The following is a 24,838-nucleotide window of genomic DNA, read 5'->3' as shown; positions in this document are numbered from 1 at the left end:
GGGCTGGATGGGTTGACGGTAGAATTTGTAAGAGCCTTCTGGGATATCCTGGGGGGTGATTACTTGAAGGTTCTGGGGGAGATGCCTCTCTCGTGGCGTAGGGCAGTTGTCATCTTGCTGCCCAAGAAGGGCAAACTCCGCATGTTGAAGAACTGGCGGCCGGTCTCTCTCCTATGTACTGAGTACAAAGTTTTTGCACGGGCGATGGCAAATCGCCTGGGCTCCATGCTGTCTCAACTGATTCACCCTGACCAGTCCAATACAGTCCCTGGCCGGTCCATTCAGGATAACATCCACCTGGTTAGGGACTTGATTCATCCAGCCCAGGGTATTGGTCAGTATTTGGACCGCATTTTGTGGCCTGGGTCCGGCTTTTGTAAACTGCAGTGGAGTGTCTTGTGAAGGTTAATGGTGTGTTGATGTCTCCCATTCATTTTGGGAGGGGGGTTCGTCAGGGGTGCCGCATGTCGGATCAGATGTACTCGGTCTGTGTGGCGCCATTCCTGTGTCTACTTCAGAAGAGGTTGACAGGCCTGGCCCTTCCAGGTCCGGGGATGGAGGTGGTTCTTTCGGCGTATGTCGATGATGTGCTCCTTATGCTCACTGACACTCGTGACCTGCGGAGGATGCGTGACTGCCAGAAGATTTTCTCGGCTGCATCATCTACCAGGATTAACTGGAGTAAGTGTTCTGGAGTTTTAGTGGGTCAGTGGCAGGTAGACTCCCTGCCGGAGGAGATGGCAATGTTTGCGTGGAGCACCACGCACCTACTCTATCTGGGGGTGTACCCGAGTCCCACTGAGGATGCTTGCCCGGCAAACTGGCAGGAGTTGGAGACGAAAGTGGTTGCCCGGCTGGGGCGCTGGTCAGGCCTGCTTGGAGTTCTTTCCTTTCAGGGGAGGGTGCTGGTCATAAACCAGCTGGTGGCCTCCATGTTATGGTACCGGCTGGCTACTCTTGTCCCGCCTTCTATTTTTGTAACTGCTTTACAGAAGAAGCTGGTGGATTTCTTTTGGGGAAGCAATGGGTTTCCGCAGCAGTCCCGAGTCTCTTGTTAAAGGAGGGCTGCCAGTCCTTGGTATGCATGCGTACCCAGGTGGCGGCTCTCCATCTCAGGACTCTGCGGAGGTATATGTATATAGAGAACCCCCCCAGATGGCATGCTCTGGCCACGTATTTTTTCCATCGGGGTCATTGCCTAAGGGGGGGTCTCGCAGCTCCTGGTGGTGGGCATCAGTCGACCCGCCTTAAGGGGTTTGCCTAGTTTCTATCGTGTTGTGCTAAGAGTGAGGAATTGGGTTGTTTTCAGCCAGCGTGTTGCTCCACGAGGGGAGGGGGATGTTGTGGCTGCGGGAGTGGCCGGTCCTCACCCTGTCATGGCGGGTTTCGAGGCGAGGCGTGCGCCGAGAGTGGTTCTGACTGAGCTTACCCCCGCTCTGTCGGATTTGCTCATCGGGCCTAGGCTCTGGGATATTTCTCGGGCGCCAGCTCCACACAACTTGAGCCGCGTTTCCGAGATGCCCAGTGTGCCGTTTCGTGATGTAAAGAGACGCATACTGTATAGAATGCTCCTGCACATTCTGAACCTCCTTGCCTTCGTCTTCCATCCTGACACACCATGGCGGTCTGTGTTACCACCCGAAGGCGGGGGCGGTCCCCAGTGGGGGTCCCTCAACAAGGGAGTTGTCCCCCTTTACATTGGGGACCTGGGTTGGAGAGTGTTGCATAGAGCGGTGGCATGTAATAAACATTTGAGTCAGTTCATGGGCTCGTCGGCCGCCTGTATTTTCTGCGGTGAGGAAGAGACCATGTTCCACGCGTATATGGAGTGGGAGAGGTTACTGCACATGCATCAATATCTGAAGTGGTTGTTCCTCAAGTTCTGGTTGCATTTTAGTCCCACGATTCTAGTGCTTGGACATAAGGCAGGGAGTGGGGAGAGCCGTTCGTGGGGGGGGGGGGGGGGGGTTGGGGACCACCCTGTCGGTTTGCTCCTGGGCCTAGCCAAGATGGCCATTCATGGGTCCAGGTAGCGGGCGGTCAATGGTCATGCTAGAGGCTGCCCCTCTTTCGGGCCTACGTCCGTTCGCACGTGTCCCTGGCCCTGCCTACCCTACCTACCCCCCCCCCCCCCCCCCCCCCCCCGGCTCTGGATTAAAGCAGCTGTTGTCAATGCGCAGGGCACTGTTTTCCATGAGTTACGTCACCACCCTCCCCCCCCCCCCCCCATTCTTCAAAAGGTGCAGAAAGAACGAGCAAGTTCTGCAATTCCCGAGGTCACCGGAGGTCACCGGATTGCTTTTGAAGAACTTTCTCCTCGTGGCCTGTGCAGCGAGTGAAGTCACGCCCCTCCCCCGCCCACTCCCTCCCGCTGCAAGTCACATCGAACCACGCTGTCTTCTTGCTCGCGCTGCCAGGTGTGAGGGAGCGAGTGATTATTGCATTAGAGAACCAGCCCTCACCTCTGACGACGCGCCCACCCCAACCCTCAAACTCTCCCCCCTCCCTCTCCGTTTCTGCCCCCTCTTGCTCCCTCTCACCCCCCCTCACTCCCCCTCCCTCTCTGTGCACAGTGTCCCCCTCTGTGCCCCTCTCTGTGTCCCTCTCTTCCCACTACATTCCTCCGCACCTCCTCTCTCCCCTCTACTCTCGCTCCCCCCCCCCCACCACCCCCTTCTCTCCCCCTCCTCTCTCCCCCTTCCCCCCTCTCTCCCCCTGCTCTCTCTCCACACCCCCCCCTCTCCCCATCCCCTCTCTCTTCCCCCTCTACCTCCACTCTCCCCACTCTCTCCCCACTTCCCCTCTCCTCTCCCCCCTCCCCCCTCCCCCCTCCTCCACCATCTCCCCCATCTCCCACTCCTCTCACCCCCCCCCCCCCCCCCCCCACGTTGAAGGGGCGGGACCCCATGGGTCCCCCTTGGTCTATTATGACAATAAAACACTCTTGAAATACCATTCATTTTTTCTTAAAGATGGGTATATTCACATGTCTTTTCTCTACATACCTGTTAAATAGTCGATACATGTTTGGGTACGATCCATTTATCTTGGATTCAGATCCAACCCAGAAGAAGGTCCCCGACTTCAGACCTTGATACTGCGCTGTCAGCCACAACTATAGGTAGAGTAAATGATTACTTAATGAAACCTGCACACACTGGCACAATTCACTCAGCATTTCTGGTGCTGTCCATTCAGTGAGCCTTGTCAGAGAATTTACCCAGGCACGTGGGCTATAACAGCCATACGGTGTGAGTAAAGGGACCTGCATTAGGATTAGAATCAGGATTGTTTGAATAATAGCGCGCATAGAAAGAAATGCTTAATGGAGGCAAGCTAATCCACCCCAAGGTGAAAAGCAACCTACAATAGCATTTCCAGCAGATCACAAAGGTTAACCAATGAGTGGCTGAGTTATAGAGAGCAGGAAAATCATGTCCAATTTTTCATCTTTCCTGAGATAGGAAAAATATTTTTTTACTTTGGCTGTTGGTGCAAATGGACACGTGAATCAACAAAGTTGTATTTGTGGAGACTAAACACTACGACAAATCAGTAGTCTCCTATTTGGTCAGTTCTGGTTGACCAACAGTGAATTTCTCCTTGAGGGTATCTCAGCTGTGCTAACTGTAGCCAATTTACACAGCCTTACAATCCCTGGGATCGGGGCCCCTACACAGCCTTACAATCCCTGGGGAGACTTCACTGGGAATAATGACCATGTATTAGGTCTGTGAACTCTACATACGAAAGGATAAACTTGCCACAGAAGGAGTGCTCCCGAAGTTTGCAAGATTGTTTGTTTCATTTAGAGATATAGCGCGGAAACAGGCCCTTCAGCCCACCGAGTCTGCACCGACTTGCGATCCCCGTACAGTAGCACCATCTTACACACTAGGGACAATTTACAATTCTTACTGAAACCAATTAATCTACAAACCCGGTCTATACCTGGTATAGTAGAATTCAGTTTGGTGTGAGATTCTCTGGAGATTAGAGTGTGAGCTGATCTCTTAGAAGTGTAGAACCTTTCCTCAGGAGTTGGATAGGCAAATGCAGGAACAAATCATATCTCTGGGTATCTACAATTAGGGATCTCAGTCTCAAAATAAAGGGTTCTCCATTCAGAAAGTCAGGGTTTTCTTGCAAAAAGGGTATGGAATTCTTTACCCAAAAAAGCTGTTGAATCTAAGTCACCAAGTACATTTAAAAGAGAGGTTGATAACCTGTTGGATTTTAAGGGAAGAAGACAGGGATATGAAGTTAGTGTCAGAAATTGGCACCGAGATAAAAGGTCAAATATGTTCTTATAGAATAACCCAGAACATAAAGTACAGCACAGGAACATCCCCTTCAGACAACAATGTATGTGCTGAATATGGTGCCAAGTAAACAAATCTCATCTGCCTGCACATGATCCATATCCATTTTGAATGGTGGAGTAGGAAGTATCTCAATAAAAAAACTCTGGAGCTAAACTTCTCCTTTTAGTTTTAATGTTGTCAATAATCAAGTGCACTCTGGTGAAAACCATTATGTGCCACAGATGTTTACAAAACCAGGAGAATTATTTAAAAGCATCAACAAAAGGTTTAGTATAATTTTATTCAGAAAACATGAGCCACAGATTTGAGACATTATTGTCTAATATCTCACTCACTCAAATCTAGACGCATTTCACTAAAGCAAAACAGGAATTCTTACAGAGAGATAACGACTTCTTCCAGAAACTCTAAGAAAGTCGGGTTGTGTTTGTCATCACTCAGCTGGAGTGGCCTGAAGGCTATGGAAGCAAAAACTAAAAATAGAAAAAGATCTGGAAATGGTCTTCCATTTTATGACCTGACCGCCTTTACCTTCATACATTCTACCAGAAACCACTGTAGTCTGCATTAAACTAATGCCAAGGGGGGGGGGGGGGGGGATAATGTAAATTTCAATAAAAATGCATTAATAATAACATTAATAGCCTTTTTCCAAAAAAAGTAGGCAATTAATTAGGAATGTTTGGATTCAGTTTCTGCAGTTTTCTGAAGATATTTGCAATGTTAAATTGGATTCCATCAGGGTGCACGCACGTCTAATGAGTGCTAGCAGCAAGCACTTTAGATAGATGATAATTTGGCGCAGTTGTTGCCATTCTTCAACAAGGCACTCCAGCCTGTAGTGGGTTTTAACTTTGTCCAATCTGAGATTAAGTGGCTAGAGTTGACTATTCCATTAAAAGTAATTATTAATTTAGTTACGGGTTGTAGGTCTAGCTTATGAACACCTGAAAAAAATGACTCAAAGTGCTGGAGTAACTCAGCGGATCAGGCAGCTTCTCTAGAGATCACAGAAAGGTAACTTTTCGGGTTGGACAAAGGCCCACTGCATAAATCCATGCCATTCATGTGCTTGTCCTATGCTGGTGCTTTCATTTCTTTCCCAGTGAGAGGATACCGACTATCAATGCAGGAAACTGCTGGTGGCACTGGAGGGCAATCTCAAACAACCCTGGCTTGAAAGTCCCAGCTTCATAATGTATCACTGAGATGTCCCCATTCTTTAGGAATGGGAGTTCCCTTCTTCCATCATCCCCCATCTCCATCCTTTCCGCTTTCCACATGGACCATTCCCTCCGCAACTCCCTGGTCATCCCTTCCCACCCAGGCACTTTCCCCTTGGAGATGCAAAACCTGTCTCTATACCTTCTCCCTCGACCCCGTCCAAAGACCCTGGCAGTTCTTCCAGGGAGGCAGAGATTCACTTGCACCTCCTCCAACCTCATCTACTGTATCCGTTGTTTCAGATATGAACTCTTATATATTCGTGAGGCCAAGTGCAGGCTCAGCGATCATTTCGCTGACCACCTCCGCTCTGTCCGCCTAGACCTATGTGATCTCTCGGTTGCTAAACACTTTAACTCCTCCTCACATTCCCACACTGACCGTTCTGTCCTGGGCCTCCTCCATTGTCAGAGTGAGGTCCAACATAACCCAACACCTCATATTTCGCTTGGGTAGCTGACACCCCAGCGGTATGATATTGATTTCTCTCAATTCAAGTATCCCTTGCTTTCTCTCTCTCTTCATCCCTCCCCATCCAAGTTTTCCAACTAGTTTCACTGTCCTTCTGATTAATTTTACTGTTTGTATGCCTCCTTGTCACCTTCCCCTCAGCTTACAATGAAACATTCTACATTTCCTTATCATCGACATATCTCTAGACTCCCTCTCCCCTGACTCTCAGTCTGAAGAAGGGTCTCGACCTGAAACGTCAGCCATTCCTTCTCTCCAGAAATGCTGCCTGTCCCGCTCAGTTACACCTGAGTTTTGTGTCTATACGTGGTAAGAGTCTGGATCAACAGCAGGCAACAGCAAGACTAGAGGCAGGGTGGCAGTGTTGGGCTCCTCATTGATATCATCCTTAAGGAGGACACCAGGAGTGTCATTGCCATTCAAGACTACACCTTGGTAGTCCTGATGATATGGTACAGAACAGATTGACCATCAACTGAGAAGTCGGAAGCACTTCTCAGATTCCGGAACACTGGTATCCAGAGATATTTCACCAGCATTCTGAGCTTCTATTCCAATGCCTTCACCATGTAGTGTTCAAAATTATGAGGAATAGATCGGGTAAACGCACAGAGTCTCTCGCCCAGTGTAGTGGAATCGAGAACCAGAGGACATAGGTTTAAAGTGTGGGGGAAAGATTTAATAGTAACTTGAAGTGTAACTGTTTGACACAAGGGTGTTGGGTGTATGAAACAAGCTGCAGGAGGAGATAGCTGAGGCAGGTACTAACGCAATGTTTAAGAAAAATGTAGACAGGTACATGGGTAGGATAGGGTTAGAGGGTTAAGGGCCAAATGCAAGCAGGTGGGACTAGTGTAGATGGAACACATTGGTCGGTGTGGGCAAGTTAGGCCAAGGGGCCTGTTTCCACAATCTAGGACTTCTGGCTTATCAGGCTTCACAATGTTACATACATAAGCAAGGGTACTGTCCAATTCATCTCTCCCTCATTGCAGACATTGGACTTTGTCTCCGGAACTGTTGTGCTACAATGTTGAGAACTATATTCTGAAACTTTGCTCTACCTATTATACTTGTATTTGATTTGATTGTATTTAAGTATAGCATTATCTGACCTGATAGGATAGCATGCAGAACAAAGCTTTTCACTGTGCATCAGTACAAATGACAATAAAGAATGTACCTACCTAGACTGAATAGCCCTTGTTTTAAACAATAACACAGCGCAAACACAAAGGGTTCATAACAGCTTACCTCCACGCATGATTCATAGAAACATAGAAAATAGGTGCAGGAGTAGGCCATTCGGCCCTTCGAGCCTGCATCGCCATTCAATATGATCATGGCTGATCATCCAACTCAGTATCCTGTACCTGCCTTCTCTCCATACCCCCTGATCCCTTTAGTCACAAGGGCCACATCTAACTCCCTCTTAAATATAGCCATGAACTGACCTCAACCACCTTCTGTGGCAGAGAGTTCCAGAGATTCACCACTCTCTGTGTGAAAAATGTTTTTCTCATCTCGGTCCTAAAGGATTTCCCCTTAAATCCTTAAACTGTGACCCCTTGTCCTGGACTTCCCCAACATCGGGAACAATCTTCCTGCATCTAGCTGTCCAACCCCTTAAGAATTTTGTAAGTTTCTATAAGATCCCCCCTCAATCTTCTAAATTCTAGCGAGTACAAGCCATTACTAAAAAGGACATTTTTACAGGTTTCCACAACAAAAATAAGAAATGCTTACAAGAGCAGGTCTAGTAATATCTGTAACCGATAAAAACATATGCAGAAACAAAGAACTGCAGATACTGGTTTACCAAGAAAAGAGACAGAATGCCTGAGTAACTCAGCAGGTCAGGCAACAACCCTGGAGAATATGGATAGATGACGTTTTTGATCTGGACCCTTCTTTAGCAACACATGCATTCTGACCACATAATGCACTAGGAATGTTAGCCCATATAGCCCCGGCACTAATTTCAACAGCATGTTTGGTTTTACTTCAAATGCTCGGGAATGCAGCTTCCTTTCACTGATTTCAAAGCCTGTAATTGTCCTATGTAGGAAACCTGTGCCCAAGTTAAGTTGTTAAGCTGAAAATGAATACAAATTATTATCTTTTTTTCCAACAGACATACATAAATAACTTTAAAAACAAGTTGCAGTCTTGTTTTATTTGTGGTTCAAATGTATTTCAGCGCTTTATAATGTTGTTTGCTAGAATATTATCAAGCAAAAACAATTGTGATATAAATTGCAATTAAAATGTTGCAATTAAAGTGTACAAATATAATTTTCAATACTCACAGGTTGACCTTTGTACCACAGAGGATTGTACTTTTCCTTTCCTCGAATATTGAAAAAAGCATTCATGCCCACATCATACATGCTATTGTCAATCAGACCATGAGATTCTGGGTAGAGCCCCTGAAATGAGAGAGAGTGGCACAAGGCTACTTTGATGTTTCATTGTGTGAAAACATGGTTTTGATAGAATGGTTTTGAATAGGTAGGATCCGAAAACAGATAACCCAAGATGGATGCCTGGTACAAAATGGACTCTGTATAGAGACTTTAAAATGTCATGGCTTGAGCAGGAAAGTGACGTGCGACTGATTCTATATCTATGTACAACCGTAGTGTCCGAATACAAGTTCCAACATCTGTTATCACTCCTGCCTAACAAGCTGACATGGTCATATGACTAACCTGTATAAAGGTCAAGCTTGAAAGGCAATCTGGGAGGCGACAGTGACTGCCCTGTTAGAGGGTATAGCACTTCTCCCAGAGCTCTGTCATTTAATAAAAGCCTTGTCTCTCACCTAATAGTCTAGTTTTAGACTAAGATCTTTCCAAATGTATCTCCTATTTGTGATAAATGTCTCCTTCAGGAAGCAACCTTGGCCTCTTGTATAAAGTCACATAATTTTTGGAGAGGAATTTTTGAAATTTTTTCAAAAACACCAAAAACAAAACTGGACCCCGACATGGAATTGATTATTCAAGGTACGTCAGAAGCCTGCTCTGAGCTATCATTATTTCAAAGACGTTTCCTTAATTATGGCCTGATAACGGCGAAAAAACGAATACTCAAATTTTGGAAACATACACCTGTCCCTACTCTTAAAATGTGGATTACAAATATGCCTGAGACGCTACATCTTGAAAATATTAGACTTGTCTTAGCAGAAAAAACAGATCATTTTTCGAAGACATGGACACCATTCATTGATTGATTATAAGGATAGTATGGTACAACACAACATTGGAGTTAAATCTAATTACGGGTTGGGTGATGGGTGGGGAGGGATGCGAGGCAGGTATATCACCACTTTTTTCTTTCTTTCTCTTTTTGTTTTTTTATTTTTCTTATTTTTTCTATTCCTCTCTTCTTTCTTCTATTCACTCACTCTTTGACTACACCACTGGTAGTCTAGGGGTTCTATTTTTGCACATTTCATTTTTTTTTCCTCTTGCTTTTTCTCCTTTCTTTTCTTCTAACTATAGCTAAAAGTTAAAATTGAAGCTGTACAATAACTGTATTATGTCATATGCCGTTGGTTATATTTTTGTACATTTGCTTCTAATAAATAAAAAAATATTTTTAAAAAAGGCTAGTTTTTATGGGACCAATTTCCCACAACAGTTTGAAATCAGAAATAACTGATGAAGTGAATAAAGATTAAGTTAGCGCTGCATGTATTGATAATCAGAAGGAACATACAAGGTGACTAGCAATAGAACTTGCTCGAACTTGAGACTACATGAAGATTTATTTTTGCATGACTGGTTAAGATTAGGAATACATTGTTCAATATGAAAAATGTTCTAGATTCAGTAGTTACTTTGAAAAGGGAATTTGATAAATACATTGTAGGATAGTCACATGATATTCTCTTCTGTATGTGGTAATTCATCAGGATTTTGTCTGAAGGCATTTAATTCAAGGAGAAATTGCTTAGACTGGGTTTATTTTTAAAGGAACATAGGATGCTGAAGAGTGATCTAATAGAGGTTTATAGAACTATGAGGGACATAGATCGGATAGCACAGTGTCATACATACTATCTTACACACATTAGGGACAATTTAACTGAGGCAATTAGCTGACAAACCTGTACGTCTTTGGAGTGTGGGAAGAAACTGGAGCACCCGGAGAAAACCCACATAGGGCACAGGGAGAACGTACAAACTCCATACAGAAGTACCCATAGTCAGGATCGAACCTGGGTCTCAGACGCTGTAAGGCAGCAACTCTACCGCTGCGCCACCGTGTTGGTGGACTGAATATTTGGAGGAGGTTATAAGCACAGCTGATTCATGCTGTGCATTTCTCGCTAGTTTCAGAAACACGTTTGACATAACAAGCTGGTTATAACAACAGGTTAAAATAAATTGGAGTAACAAATTAGTTCAACTGGCAATGTTATAGCATTGAAGGGATAACAGTTCAGGGGTACTTCTAAGACTGAAAAGCTGGTATTACTGAGATTCTACAGCACTCAAGCCTACCGCACCATTCAATATTTGATTGTAATTTGATTTGATCATAATTTGAATTCTGCATTCCCACCTTCCCTGTAGTTAAGACATCCTGTTCAATATCCAGAATCTATCTACGTTGGCCATAAAAAAAAACATTCAACAATGCTGCTTCTCGCACTCATTCTGGAAAATAATTACAAATCCTCTGAGAAAAAAAATATTGAAGAAACCAAGAACTGCAGATGACGGTTTACAAAACAAAGACATAGATTGCTGGAGTAACTTAGTGGGTCAGGCAGCATCCCTGGAGAATGTGGATAGGAGACAATTTGGATTGGGACCTTCTACATAACAAAATATTGCCCAAATGTCTTCTTCAATCGAGTTAAACCCCAAGTTCTGGATTCTCCCCCAATATGTAACATTGTCTCCATATTCACCCTGAAAAACTCCTCCAGAACGTACACGTTTCAATCAAGTCACCTCTCAGAAATATCCTCCTGCCTGAAGGGTTTAATTTTGGTGATCTCTGGTTTTCGCTTCAGTTTTGTAAAGTCTTAGCCCATCAATATGTTCCTATGTGTAAGTGAGGTTCTTGTGAAGCATTCATAACTCTAGTGACTAACGGTGTGTATCAGAGGTCGGTGCTGGGCCCAGTGCTGTTTGTATTGTGTTTAGTGTTGGTCACCCTGCTGTATGAAGGAAGTTAAGCTGGAAAGAGTGCAGAGACGATTTACAAGGATGTGGCCAGGACTTGTGAACCTGAGCAATAGGAGCAGGTTGGGCAGGCTAAGACTTTATTCCTTGGGGAGCAGAAAGCTGGGGAGTGATCTTATAGAGGTGTATAAAATAATTAGGGGTATAGGATGAATGCATAGGCATTTACCCAGAGTAGGGAATAAAAGACTCAACGATATCGGTTTCATGTGAGAGTGTAAAGATTTAATTGGAATCCGAGGGGCGGCTTATGGGCCAAACATAGGCAGATGGGACTAGTATAGATGGGTCATCTTTGTTGGTGTGAACAATTTGGCCCAATAGGCCCATTTCCGTGCCATATGACTTTATGACTCTATGACATATCTAGATTCTCCAACCTCTCCTCACAGCCAGAAATGGTGATAGACACATTAATCGCATTTTTAAAGCGCTTGAATGTGGGTTTAAGAACGTGGACGTACTGATCTAATGCAGAAAGATGGGGTTAGGGAAAATTGCTCTTCTTCAATTGGCAGAGGATCAAATGGCTTCCTTCCATTTCATAATTATTTTTATGATGCCTAGGATTACAATATTTATCGGAAATTATTAGTTTCTGAACAGTATTGTGCGACAAATGCTGCTCAAATAAATTAGATCCATTAAGCATAATTTCAATTAAATATCAAAACCCAATAAAGGGACACAAAAAAAGACAGATATGAAGACCTACCAATTCTATATTATCTTGACAAATGTTCCAAAAGGCTTCACATACAAGTTCATTTAAAAATGCTCTGACAATTTGAAAGAAGCCTGAAAATGAAGAGAAATATTCCAAAAGATGTAGGCGGCTAATAGGCCAGATTGCCAGGACATCAGATGAAACTGCTAAAACCTTGCATGAGCTCCCTCCAACTCTGCCATTCAATGATGATCAGAAAACCAAACTAGGACATCTCCAGACTGAAGAAGGGTTTTGGCCTGAAACGTTGCCTATTTCCTTCGCTCCATAGATGCTGCCGCAACCGCTGAGTTTCTCCAGCACTTTTGTCTACCTACATGGAAAGCCTTGCGGTAGAGACTTCATAACAAGCCAAAATGATTTTCTTAACCACCAAATGATTTTCTTTAGCTTGGCTCAAAACCATTAAGGAACACACGCATATCAAAAGCAACACAGTCTACTCACTGTGATAATTGAATAGTGGTTTGGAAAGGTTTTGGTTGGAAACACTGGTATCATGTATGGAGTTTGCACACCACAAGTTCCTGCCAAGAGACACAATAAAGAGATTAAGAATATGTTTATGTTGCTTTGCTGTAATGCAAGTGCACAAATTATCAGCTAGATCCTATACTTAAGAAGTTTGACACCAATCATTGTTTAATGTCTATGGAAGAGGTACAAATGTATTTCTTTAGAGCATCTACTGGATAGATGCATGATAGATACCTAGAATGACAATATTTATCAGGAGTTACTAGTTACTGAACAAATGCATAGTGTACTCGATAGTTGAAATCAAGCATCATGTTTTGAGGCTTGCAGAGGGGCTTGGTGAAGCGAGGTCAATGGGAGTCTGGGTGCCAGTGAGGGAGCACAAAGTGCAGGGTTAGAACTGCTGCTGTTTGATTTTGAATCACATTCGATATGCCACTTCTCTATTGATGTGGATAGAGAACTGGCTGGCAGACAGGAAGCAAAGAGTAGGAGTAAACGGGTCCTTTTCACAATGGCAGGCAGTGACTAGTGGGGTACCGCAAGGCTCAGTGCTGGGACCCCAGCTATTTACAATATATATTAATGATTTGGACGAGGGAATTGAATGCAACATCTCCAAGTTTGCAGATGACACGAAGCTGGGGGGCATCGTTAACTGTGAGGAGGATGCTAGGAGGCTGCAAGGTGACTTGGATAGGCTGGGTGAGTGGGCAAATGCATGGCAGATGCAGTTTAATGTGGATAAATAGTAAGATTAAACGAGAACTTACCAGTTCGAAGTTTGATCATTATTTTATGAGGAGTAACGTTGAGGGATTACGTGAAGAACCCGCCAGGGCGCATGCATGTCATTCTTCAAAGCAACGGTGTGAAATCACAGATAACAGTAAATGACTGAACATAGTAAGATTAGAGAAGAGGATACCAGTTGAACTTTATGATCAAGGGTGGGAGCGGAGGGCACGTAATCCCTCAACGTTACTCCTCATAAAATAATGATCAAACTTCGAACTGGTAAGTTCTCGTTTAATCTTACTACTTTACTTCGGAGTCACGTGAGTGACTACGTGAAGATTTCAAAGCTCTGTGATTTCATGCCGTGGAAACGAGTCCATGCATCACATCTGCCTTAATTGACTAAGGGAGGAATTGTGTTAACATGTTTAAACATGAATCTGATATTGAAAATCCATGATAAATTTATTAACAACAAATTATAGCCCCTATTTTATGGGGTCATATTACAGAACTTAAAATTGATTCTGCAAAAGTTCCAGGTTTAACCACTGGTTTATGGTAGAATTGTTGGAACATTTTTTCCCTTGACCATCCTGCTGTCTCCAGGATTTGGTCCATCGGTACGTCCAACTCCATAGCTGCCGACGTAGCTGCAGCCCTGGTGGAATGAGATTTGAATATGTTAGTATCCACCCCAGCTGTTGTTAAAACCTGTTTCAGCCATCTGGAAATAGTTTGAACCGACACTTTCTTGTGGGGTTGCTTGTGGCTGATTAGTAGTGCCATCTCATTGCCTCTGATGTTTTTGGTGTTTTTCATATATAACAATAAATGTCTTATTTACAGAGACGATCATCTATAGGGTAGGCCCTAAATTCTATTTTGAGGCCTGATGATCCCGGTCTGTTCTGTTTGACTAATTCGTGAATATGAAAAGTTATATTTTTTGTTGAACAAGTCATATTGTCCAGCCTTAACTTATGTAAAGACAGTACCCTTTGGGCTGTGACCAAAGCCATCAGCATGACTGTTTTATGCGTCAGCTTTTGCAGGGATAGAGCTGTTGCTGGAGACCAGTTCCTTAGCAACGTTAGGACAATACTCACATCCCATATTTGAGAGTACCTGGTTCTTGGGGGATTGATATTAAAAATTCCCCTCATAAGTTTGGTTACCAGGGGGTGAGTCCCAACAGAATGGCGCTCTGATCCTCGCCATAGATATGCTGAAAGGGCACTTCTGGCGCAGTTAATGGCACTGTAACTGAGCCCCTCATCATAATGGAGGCCTGCCAGGAATTCCAGAACCGACGTTATGTTCATCGAGCTGTAAGTGATGTTGTTTCTGTGACAATATATCTCCCATTTCCTGATGTATACCAGATATTGTTTTTTGGTGGACTGCCTGTGAGCCGCTGAGATAATGTTCAATGTTCGGTCCGTCAGTCCCAGTTCCAGTAGAGGTTTCTTTAGACTCTACAAATCAATAATTTTGTCGTTTTATGACATGGATGGCTATCCCCAGTTACGGGATGAACCAACAAATCTGGTCGTTTCAGGATGGTGATACATGGTTCTAAGACCATGTTGAGTATCACAGGGAACCATGGTTGTGTAGGCCAATCAGGCACTACCAAAATACCAGACACCGAGTCTTGTTGTATTTTGCGTAATACCCGACTGATGAGGCAGAAAGGAGGGAATGCATAGAAAAACAATTTCCCCCAATGCAGCGAAAAAGCATCTATCGCTGATGCCCCAGGGTCTGGTTCCCAACAAACATAGTTTGGTAACTGGTGATTGAGTCTAGATGCAAATAGATCGATATCTGGTGTTCCATACCGTGCTACAATTTCAGCAAATACTTTTATATCCAACATCCATTCGATGTTTTCATTGAATTTGCATGACCTGGTGTCTGCCACTGAATTTAGGTTACCTGGTAGGTAAGTAGCTGATATCCAAATATTTCTCTGGATACACCATTGCCAAATTGTATTAGCCAGATTGTCACATGATGTCGATTTGATTCCACCCATATGGTTAATATATGCCACCACGGTGGTATTGTCAATCTGTAGTCTAACATGCTGGTGATATATTCCAAAACAGTATGACTTTAGGCCATAGAACGCACCCAACATTTCCAGGTAGTTTATGCCAAGTGTATGTAGTAATGATGCCTCCTGTGCATTCCATCTACCTCCACAACTGGAGATGGTATCGGTTGCACCCCAACCAAGCACACTGGCATCAGTTTGTAGCACCACTGAGGGGTTGCTGATAATAATAGGGCTGGAACAATGCCGAATGTTATCCCTCCACCATTTTAATTCCATAATTGCTTTGATTGGTAGGTTCATTGGTCTGTCGAAATGACCAGCATTAATTTTGAGTGCTTGTATTTTTGCCCTTTGTAAATTTTGATAATACAAAGGTCCAAATTGTGTGGCTGGAAAAGCAGCCACTATTTTGCCAATCACCCTTGCTACCAATCTGATAGATGGTTCACTGATGTCAATGAGGTTGTTGCAGGCCTCAGTTAAGACTGTAGCCTTGTCCTTTGGTAAAGTCACCGACATGTGAACTGAGTCAATAGTGAACCCCAAATAATCCATTATGGTGGAAGGCGTTAGTTTAGATTTAACTGGATGGATGATAAACCCCATTTTATCAAACAATTGTTTGGTGGCTGATACAGCTAGTTTGGCTAATTCCAAAGTTTTGCCCACAATAGGACATGATCATATGTTTTTGTTTCCGAAGAAACGCTAAGGCTGGTTTCAACATTTTTGTAAACAGCCTGGGGGCTGATGTTAACCCATTTGGTAGAGCTCTATACTGTCAGACTGCCCCATCCAGTTGAATTTTAAATAACGTCTGCGGTCAGTCCGTATAGGCACTGAATAGTAAGCATCTTTTAAGTCGATGCTAGCCATGAAGTAGCCCTCGGAAATCAATTGTTTGGCAGTAACAAAGGTTTCCATTTTGAAATGAATATATTGCACATATGTATTCAAGTTAGTCAAATCTATGATGATGCGACAACCACCGTCTTTTTTTGTTTTTGGTAAAGATATTAGAGACAAATTCCAGAGAATCGTGTTGGGTTTTTTCAATTACCCCCTTTGCGTGAAGTCTCACCAGTTCAGCATGTGCTTCTAATTTTTCTTTTCGTGAAAATACGAACGTTCGTTTCGGTACATGCTGAACTGGGGGGCTATTTTTGTGCACAAATTCAATGGTATATCCCTGGATACTGTTTAGGATATAAGTGTCTGTTGTCAATGCACTCCATGCCTCCCAAAAGAAGTGTAATCTCCCACCGATATGTGTATTATCCACACTTCCTATAATTTGTAAGGGACCAGACCCACCTACCTCCATGGTTACCAGTGGAAGGTTACTGTGTGGTCTTCGTGGAGGTTGAGGCGCCGGTGTCCGGGTTTGGGTTTGGGGTTTGCGCATTTTCCACGAAGGCCGGTCTGGGCCATGGCCTAAAAAAGACCGCTGTCCCGTACGCCCGGCCTTTGAGCTTTCACCAGCTTCTCCTGTTCTGCTGGTGGGTGCGTAAGGGTGCTGTCTGTGGCTGTGGGAGGTCCTTGCTGTTGTCGCCTTTATGAGCCCCAGGGTTTTTGCCTCCTCATCGAGCTCCTTAACCTGCTTGGACAGGTTTCCACCAAATAATAATATTGGTGGCTTTGTGTCTCCAGGTTTGCACAAGCCTGCAAATTTTGGATTTAGGGCAGGTCGGATGGCATTCTTTCTGACACTATTGATTTCATACTGCGTATTGCAGAATAGTGCCAGTGCATCCTGTTGCTCTTGCGACATTTCCTTCCCATCCACTGTGCGAGCGAATGCTGTGATCCCTGCTGTTAGTAGTTTTAGTATTCTCTGGAGCTTGACATCCATGCTTCTAACTGCTGCTCCAACGTGTTTCCAGATGCAATTATTCACGACTGGAACATTCAGGGATACGCAATTTCCTGGTGCCAGATATTTGACAGTGGTGTCCATCACAGCCTGTTCCTGTAGTTGCTTGAATGACAGGACATCAATGCTGGCAGCTAGTTTCTGTTCTAGGTTCCGTCCAGTCTGATCCGGTTGTAAGTAGTTGGACACCATGTCCAGTAGATTTTTGCCTTCCTGCACCCCCTGCACACTTGTAGTTTGTTCAGCAAACCCCTCTTTGGGGTCAGCCCAGAATTGACCCCCAGTACTCCCCTCTGACGAGGGAGATGCACTGTGCAGCCCTACGTAAGGTGCTGCTGTGGGTGTTATATATGACCCACGGTGACTAGACTCCATCTCCCGGAGTCTGTCACGTTGGAGCATTTGCTCCATGAGCCACTCCATCCGGCTCCAGCGCACACGGCCGCTGGCCGCTCGCGGCTCCTCAAAGTCGGACTCATCAGAGTCAATGGCTCTGTTTGATTTTCCTTTTGCCTTCCCGCCCGGCCGCGGTGTTGATCTGGCCGGTGCGGGGGCTAAGTCGGGCACAGCTGATCCCATTACGGGTGATTCCTGTGCCGCCGGCCGCTGCTGGCAGCCCGCAACTCCGCGGTCCTCCCACGCCAGCTTTGTCGCAGCTCTGGTTGCTTTTTTGGATTTGTCCATCGTTTCCCCACCTGTGAAACAGTATGGGAAAAATAAAGACCGCAGAGTAACTACATACCTGTCGGTCCCGGCTTTTAAACTTGCCGCTGCGGGGGAACGTCGTTCCACCCCGCCTGTCGTTTCGCAATGCGTGTAGCGATATGACACGCATGCGCCCTGGCGGGTTCTTCACGTAGTCACTTACGTGACTCCGAAGTAAAATGTGGGGTTATCCACTTTGGTGGCAAAAACAGGAAAGTAGACTTTTATCTGAATGGTGGCCGATTAGGAAAAGGGGAGATGCAACGAGACCTGGGTGTCATGGTACACCAGTCATTGAAAGTAGGCATGCAGGTGCAGCAGGCAGTGAAGAAAGCGAATGGTATGTTAGCATTCATAGCAAAAGGATTTGAGTATAGGAGCAGGGACGTTCTACTGCAGTTGTACAGGGTCTTGGTGAGACCACATCTGGAGTATTGCATACAGTTTTGGTCTCCTAATCTGAGAAAATACATTCTTGCCATAGAGGGAGTGCAGAGAAGTTTCACCAGACTGATTACTGGGATGTCAGGACTTTCATTTGAAGAAAGACTGGATAGACTCGACGTGTACACGCTAGAATTTGGAAGATTAAGGAGGGATCTTATAGAAACTTACAAAATTCTTAAGGGGTTGGACAGGCTAGATGCAGGAAGATTGTTCCCGATGTTGGGGAAGTCCAGAACAAGGGGTCACAGTTTAAGGATAAAGGGGAAATCTTTTAGGACCGAGATGAGAAAAACATTTTTCACACAGAGAGTGGTGAATCTGTGGAATTCTCTGCCACAGTAGGTAGTTGAGGCCAGTTCATTGGCTATATTTAAGAGGGAGTTACATGTGGCCCTTTGGCTAAAGGGATCAGGGGGTATGGAGAGAAGGCAGGTACAGGATACTGAGTTGGATGATCAGCCATGATCATATTGAATGGCGGTGCAGGCTCGAAGGGCCGAATGGCCTACTCCTGCACCTAATTTCTACTCCACAACATTTGCTGAAAAAGAATCAGAGTTAACGTTTCCGACTGAAGACTTGTAAGCAAGTTTGGGTCTCCATATGTGCACAGGGAGTGGAATACCACAACCTTCTCATGGGCATCTGGGGCAGACTATAGTGTTGCTGCCAGCAAGGAAGGAATATTAAAAAACAATTGGAACCCATTCTAATTTAAAATTGTAAAATATCTTTATTGAATGAATGTATAAATGAAAAGTATACTCCAGGGACAGCAAAATTTAAAATGTTTAAAACACCCACAATTTAACAAACAATGTTGAAAAATGTGAATCATGCATTCAACACAACTAATGCAACAATTTAGAAAAAATAAACATTTACTCCACTGAAATATATCTCAGGATTAAAGATAAAATGCCTTTCATACAGAGTTTACATCCCAAAATTCCAAACAGTTCAGATCATTCAAAGGACAGCTCCTTCATCAGTGTCCAAAGATTTAGCCTACATTTATTAACTTGTTACTGGAATTGGACATTTTCCTTCAAACCTTGGCTCTCCGTGGGAAGAGTTATTAACTATTACAGTGTGGATAATGCACAACGTGCAGGTAAAATGCAAGAGTTTGAGGCCCATAGCCACAGAAGGTGCAGGGAAGTTCAAATCAGAGCAAAACACAAACCAGAAATGCAAAATATTCCCAATATTTTTTTAATATTGGTTATCTGGAGGGAAGAGCTCATATTTATAAAAACGCTTTTTTTCCAAGCTAATGATGTCTTCCAATGAAACCAGAAAGTGCTGAAAACAGGCTGCACGTCAAACAGTTCCATGAAAAGATAAACGGTCAACAATTCAGATCAAAGAGGCCCTTCTGCAACCAAATCTCTCTTTGCACAATATGGTCTTTGATGTTCATATTTTAAAATGAATACATGTTCTGGGGCTGTAAGCTAATTTGTTTTGGTACAGATGCCCATTTTCTTGGTCGTAGTTGGCTTTCAATCTAACTACTGGAATTAAACTGAGCCATTGTAATCTGTGAAGTGAAAATGAATTTGTAAAAAATCTTTTAGAAATCCAAATTTATTCCATTCCCAATGACACTCTGGTCCATTGCACAAAAAACAGCAGGATTGTAACTAATTTAAGATGCAGAAGATTGCAAGGAACGTACTACTGACCAAGGCATGATCAATATGCATTTGTCAAGGAATAATGAATAGTATATCTGATTACGGCATGATAGACATTTTGCACAATACATGAGATTTCCAGCAACGGTACAAAATAAATCTGGGAAGGAAAAAATGTGTGCACCATCCTGGTGTTGCCAGGTCGAGAGGGTGTGTGAGCTACAGGGAGAGGTTGAGTAGGCTGGGTCTATTCCATGGAGCGTAGGAGGATGAGGGGATATCCTTCAGAGGAGTACAAAATCATGAGAGGAATAGATCGGGTACAGTCTCTTGCCCAGAGTAGGGCAATCGAGGACTAGAGGACATACGTAGGTTCAAGGTGAAGGGGAAAAGATTTAATAGGAATCCGAGAGGTAACTTTTTCACACAAAAGGTGGTAGGTGTATGGAACAAGCGTAGGAGGTAGTTGAGGCTGGGATTATCCTATCATTTAAGAAACAGTTAGACGGGTACATCGATAGGGCAAAAATGTCTGAAGAAGGGTCTCGACCCGGAACATCGCCCATTCCTTCTCTCCAAACATGCTTCCTGTCCTGCTGAGTTACTCGAGCATTTTATGTCAACCAGGTACACGGATAGGACAGGTTTGGAAGGATATGGGCCAAACGCAGGCAGGTGGGACCAGTGTAGCTGGGACATGTTGGGCAAGTTGGGCCGACGGGCCTGTTTCCACACTGTATCACTCAATGGCCCTAAAACGCACTTACAATTTACAGGCACTTACAGAAGACAGAAGGGAATGCAACAGAAGAGCTTTTGGATAGATACTCACGCAGTTTACTCAAAACAGGTAAGCGACTATTCCACTTCTGAAAATAATCAGCTCGAAATCCATCCAGCGAAAACAGGATGAGAGGAGGCCGAGTATACCTATTTTTAAAACAAATCAACATTTAGGATGTATACTGAACTTAACATTGTTGCAGGATTTTATAATCTCTTCTTATTGAGTCCACACACAAGATTAGTTGTTCAGCCAGAGCTGAACACACTTCTCGGCATCTGCACAATGGTGTCTGTCTTGTCGCTTGTTGTGCGTGGTGGTGGAAAGATTGGTGGAAACAGGGCAGAGACGTGAACCTGACCTCAAGGATTTTACAATGAACCATCCAGTCCACCACAGGCCTGTCACTTCATTTTATCCAGTCCATTTTCACCTTGTGTTGCATTAAGAAGACAAGCACTATCATCAAGGATGCCTGCCACTCTGAGCATTTCCGTTTCTCTCTTCGACTGTCACCGAAAAGAGAGCCTGAAAGCCCAGAACTCTACACTTAAAAATAAATAGCTCCTTTCCCATGGCTATCAGACTCCTGAACAAATTACCTCTATTACATCCCCCTTCCCTTGCCACTTACTCATCATTTTGGTTATTCTGCTTAATATTTTAGTTTTTTTGTTTAACTTGAGCTTAGCGGTAGAGATACTGCCTCAAACCCCTGTCTCACGGTGAGGGTCCACCCACGAGTGATCCCGAGTTTAAAACAAATCAAATTCGTGGTAATCACGTAGAATTAACGTAGCGGGAACGTCGGAACTCGTGGACGTAACTTAGCGACTCATAAGGCTAACGGCAGGTACTCGGGAAACTTGTTAACTCGTGAAAATCTTTCAACATGTTGAAAGATTTTCACGAGTCAAATTTACTCTTGAAGTAAAAATTTTAAACTTTTAAACTCGTTGTAAGAACGTAGTAGCCCGTGAGTTTACCTTAGTGACTCGTGAGTCTACCGTGGGCACTCTTTAACTCACCGGGACAGGCAGCATCTCTGGAGAGAAGGAATGGGTGACGGGATGTTGATTGTCGCTCCCTTTCAGTTTCCCAGGAGGTCGGGACGAGGCTGGAGTTGGGAGGGAAAGGTTGGGGGGGAGGGGGGGGGGGGGGGGGGGGGTGACATAGTACGGGAGACAAGTGTACGAGAGGTGTACTGACTGTGTGGGCAGACACTTTGGTAGTGATTGCCCATGGGGTTTACTGTTCAGGACTTCATAATGCAGAGAGCATTATATACAGTGGCTTGAGGTTATTAACGACAAATAAATGGATGGGAAGGGTTTAGAGGGCTATGGGCCACATGCAGGCAAATAGGACTACCCCAAGACGCCAACTTGGACGGCACGGCCAAGCTGGGCCGAAGGACCTGTTTCCGTGTTGTACAGCACCATGACTAAGGGCTATCCACTGCGATTGACATGTTTTGTATTTTTTCTTTCTAAAGATGCAGTGTATTTTGGTGACTATTGCACACTGCACCCCAGAAGTGCCTTCAATACCCAGATATACCAGATCCACACTAAATCTTATTTTGCGGCAACTATTTATAATGCTCTCTGCATTATGAAGTCCTCGACAGTAAACCCCATGGGCAGTCACTACCAAAGTGTCTGCCCACACAGTCAGTACACCTCTCCTACATTTGTCCCCCGTACTAAGTCACCCCAAACCCCCCCCCCCTCACTCACCTCCTCCCACTCCCCGCCCCCACCCCACCTTACCCTCCCAACTCCAGTCCCGTCCCGACCCCCTGGGAAAGTGAAGGGAGCGACAATCAACTGCCACGGATATCAACTGCCCGACTTTTGAGAATGGATTCGGTGGTTTGTACCCACTCCCCCTCCCTGCCCACCCACCCACCCACCCACCAAGCCAGCCAGCCGGACCCCTCCTCATTACAGCGGCAGAAGCGACATTTCCAAGAGAATGGGGCAGAGAGCTGGGGCAGGGCTGGGCTGGGAGCAGGGCAGATGAGGAGCACCAAAGGAACAAACAAGCTGATGGCTGCAAGGGGCAGGCGGCAGAGGTCTTGTGCCCAGCGAGGTAGACCACTCTTCCCCCTGCTAATGCACAGAGAGAGAGAGAGAGAGAGAGATGAGAGCAGAGAATGATCCCAGCCTAACCCAAGAGCCTTGTCACCCCAGACAGATTAATAACGCCTGCGCATCCTCCTCCCACCCCAACCTCCCTCAACCTCAACTCACACCTGGGCACCAAAGCAGCTCAGGAGGCGAACCCTGAGCTCCGTCTCCCAACAATCTGATGTGCAACTGATATGAAAGAACAGCGCCTGCGGCCGGCCAGCACCCGGCATGGACTTCTCACACCTCACACACGAAAAATGTGCGCGAATAAACAAAAACAAGGAATAAAAACTAAAAATATATTCCGCTTAGAACGAGTAGGCGCAGAGACATCTGTCCACATTCAAAGATTTCATCTCCCGTCTCCCCGCAGTGTGTAGACCTGGCAGTAAATTCAATTAGAATATAGCAAACCTCCGCCCGTTGGTCTTTTAACTACGTGATGCATGTTTCAAACAAATCATAAGTATAACTGCTCTGGCACTGGACGGTGCGCATTTTCCCTTTGTAGGTCATATCAATAGATGCGGCCGCGCTGAATTCTATCATTAACTCAAAGCCGCAGGATAGAGCTGTCTTCTTTAACACTGTTGCTTCGTCGCAACCGTCTCCTTGCTGCACAATGGCAGCGAGTGTGGGGCCGAGATCCTGCCTAGTTTTTTTAAGTTCTGAAATTGAATAACTTTCATTACTGAATCAGAATATACTTACTGAATGACATGCTGTCCAGCTCCTCTATTTGATACTTAAAACAGACCTTCATTCACGGTTGGCTCAAGAGTAACTCAGGAGAGGAACTTGGCAACTCGGGAGTGGAACTTGGTACATCGCAGAAATGAGAAGTAAACAGCAAACTTAGATATACACGTGGGAACTCGTTTAAACTCGTGAACATAAACTTGGAATCTCGAAGACAACTACGAGTGTGATTTTTTTTTTCACTCGGGATCACTCGTGGGTGGACTCGCACCGTGAGACAGGGCCATCACAGCGCCAGAGACCTAGGTTCAATACTGACTACAGGTGCTTGTCTGTATGAAGTTTGTACGTTCTCCCTGTGACCTGCATAGGATTTCTCCAAAACTTCGGTTTCCTCCCACACTCCAAAGATGTACAGGTTTTTTGGTAATGGGCTTGGAGTAAATGTAAAAATTGTCCCTAGTGTGTGTAGGATAGTGCCGGGATTGCTGGTCGGTGCTTTCTCGGTGGGCCGAAGGGCTTGTATCTTTAAATTAATCTAAACTTCAAATTGTAATACTTCTTTGCACCCTTCTGCTCTTTTACATACATGTATTGTGTATTTATTGATGCATTATTGTATAGATTTTGTTTACTCTAGAGACCTTCATGTGAACTAGGAACTTCATTGCACCCTGATGTATAAGACAATAACAAATCTAAATTTGAAATTGAATTTCATTAACCATGTTCCTAGATGATTTTATTTCAATGTACTCTTCCACATCGCATGAAAAATAAAATTGATTTTTAAGCTACGAGTGTTTTATTTTTCTCTCCTGTTTGAAAATTGTTTCTAGATTTCCCAAATGGGCATAATAATCAGACTGCCTTGCAGTGTCACACCAGCTTCACACAAAAGCATTCTTAAGCAGTCTCTCGGGATCACTTAAATATACTTTGTTCCTTGAGCTACATTGGCACTCAGCATGACTACTTTTCAGCTTCATTTCAAATCATTCCACTGTTTAGTTTAGTTTAGAAATACATTGGGAATTCAGGCCTTTAAGCCCACTGAGTCTACGCCGCAACATTAGTACACTAGTTATATGTCATCCCACAGAGGCTCCCTGCACACTAGGGGAAATTTACAGAGGTCAATTAACCTATAAACTTGCATGTTCTTGGGATGTGGGACGAAACTGGCGCACCCGGAGAAAGCCCACACAGTACAAACTCCGCACAGACACCACCCATAGTCAGGATCAAATCCAGCTCCCTAGTGCAGTGAAGCAGCAGCTCTACCGCTGGGCCACTCTGCTGTGTCTTAGCTCTCCAATTTTCT

General features: G+C 44.5%; 1 protein-coding gene across 1 annotated transcript in view; it reads right to left on the bottom strand.

Annotated features, from left to right (window-relative positions):
- Positions 1-24,838, bottom strand: part of LOC116973325 (venom phosphodiesterase 2-like) — a 130,412-nt gene that overhangs the window by 50,698 nt on the left and 54,876 nt on the right. The window contains exons 5-8 of the mRNA XM_033021283.1: positions 20,729-20,826; positions 12,399-12,478; positions 8,330-8,449; positions 3,006-3,115 (exon numbers count right to left, since the gene is read on the bottom strand). Coding sequence (XP_032877174.1) covers positions 3,006-3,115; positions 8,330-8,449; positions 12,399-12,478; positions 20,729-20,826 — 408 coding nt within the window. The remainder of the gene's footprint in view (positions 1-3,005; positions 3,116-8,329; positions 8,450-12,398; positions 12,479-20,728; positions 20,827-24,838) is intronic.

Source organism: Amblyraja radiata, chromosome 5 (assembly GCF_010909765.2).
Source record: "Amblyraja radiata isolate CabotCenter1 chromosome 5, sAmbRad1.1.pri, whole genome shotgun sequence".
Taxonomy (NCBI): domain Eukaryota; kingdom Metazoa; phylum Chordata; class Chondrichthyes; order Rajiformes; family Rajidae; genus Amblyraja; species Amblyraja radiata.
Note: the sequence above shows the minus strand (reverse complement) of the source record. Positions and strands in the feature narration are given on the sequence as shown.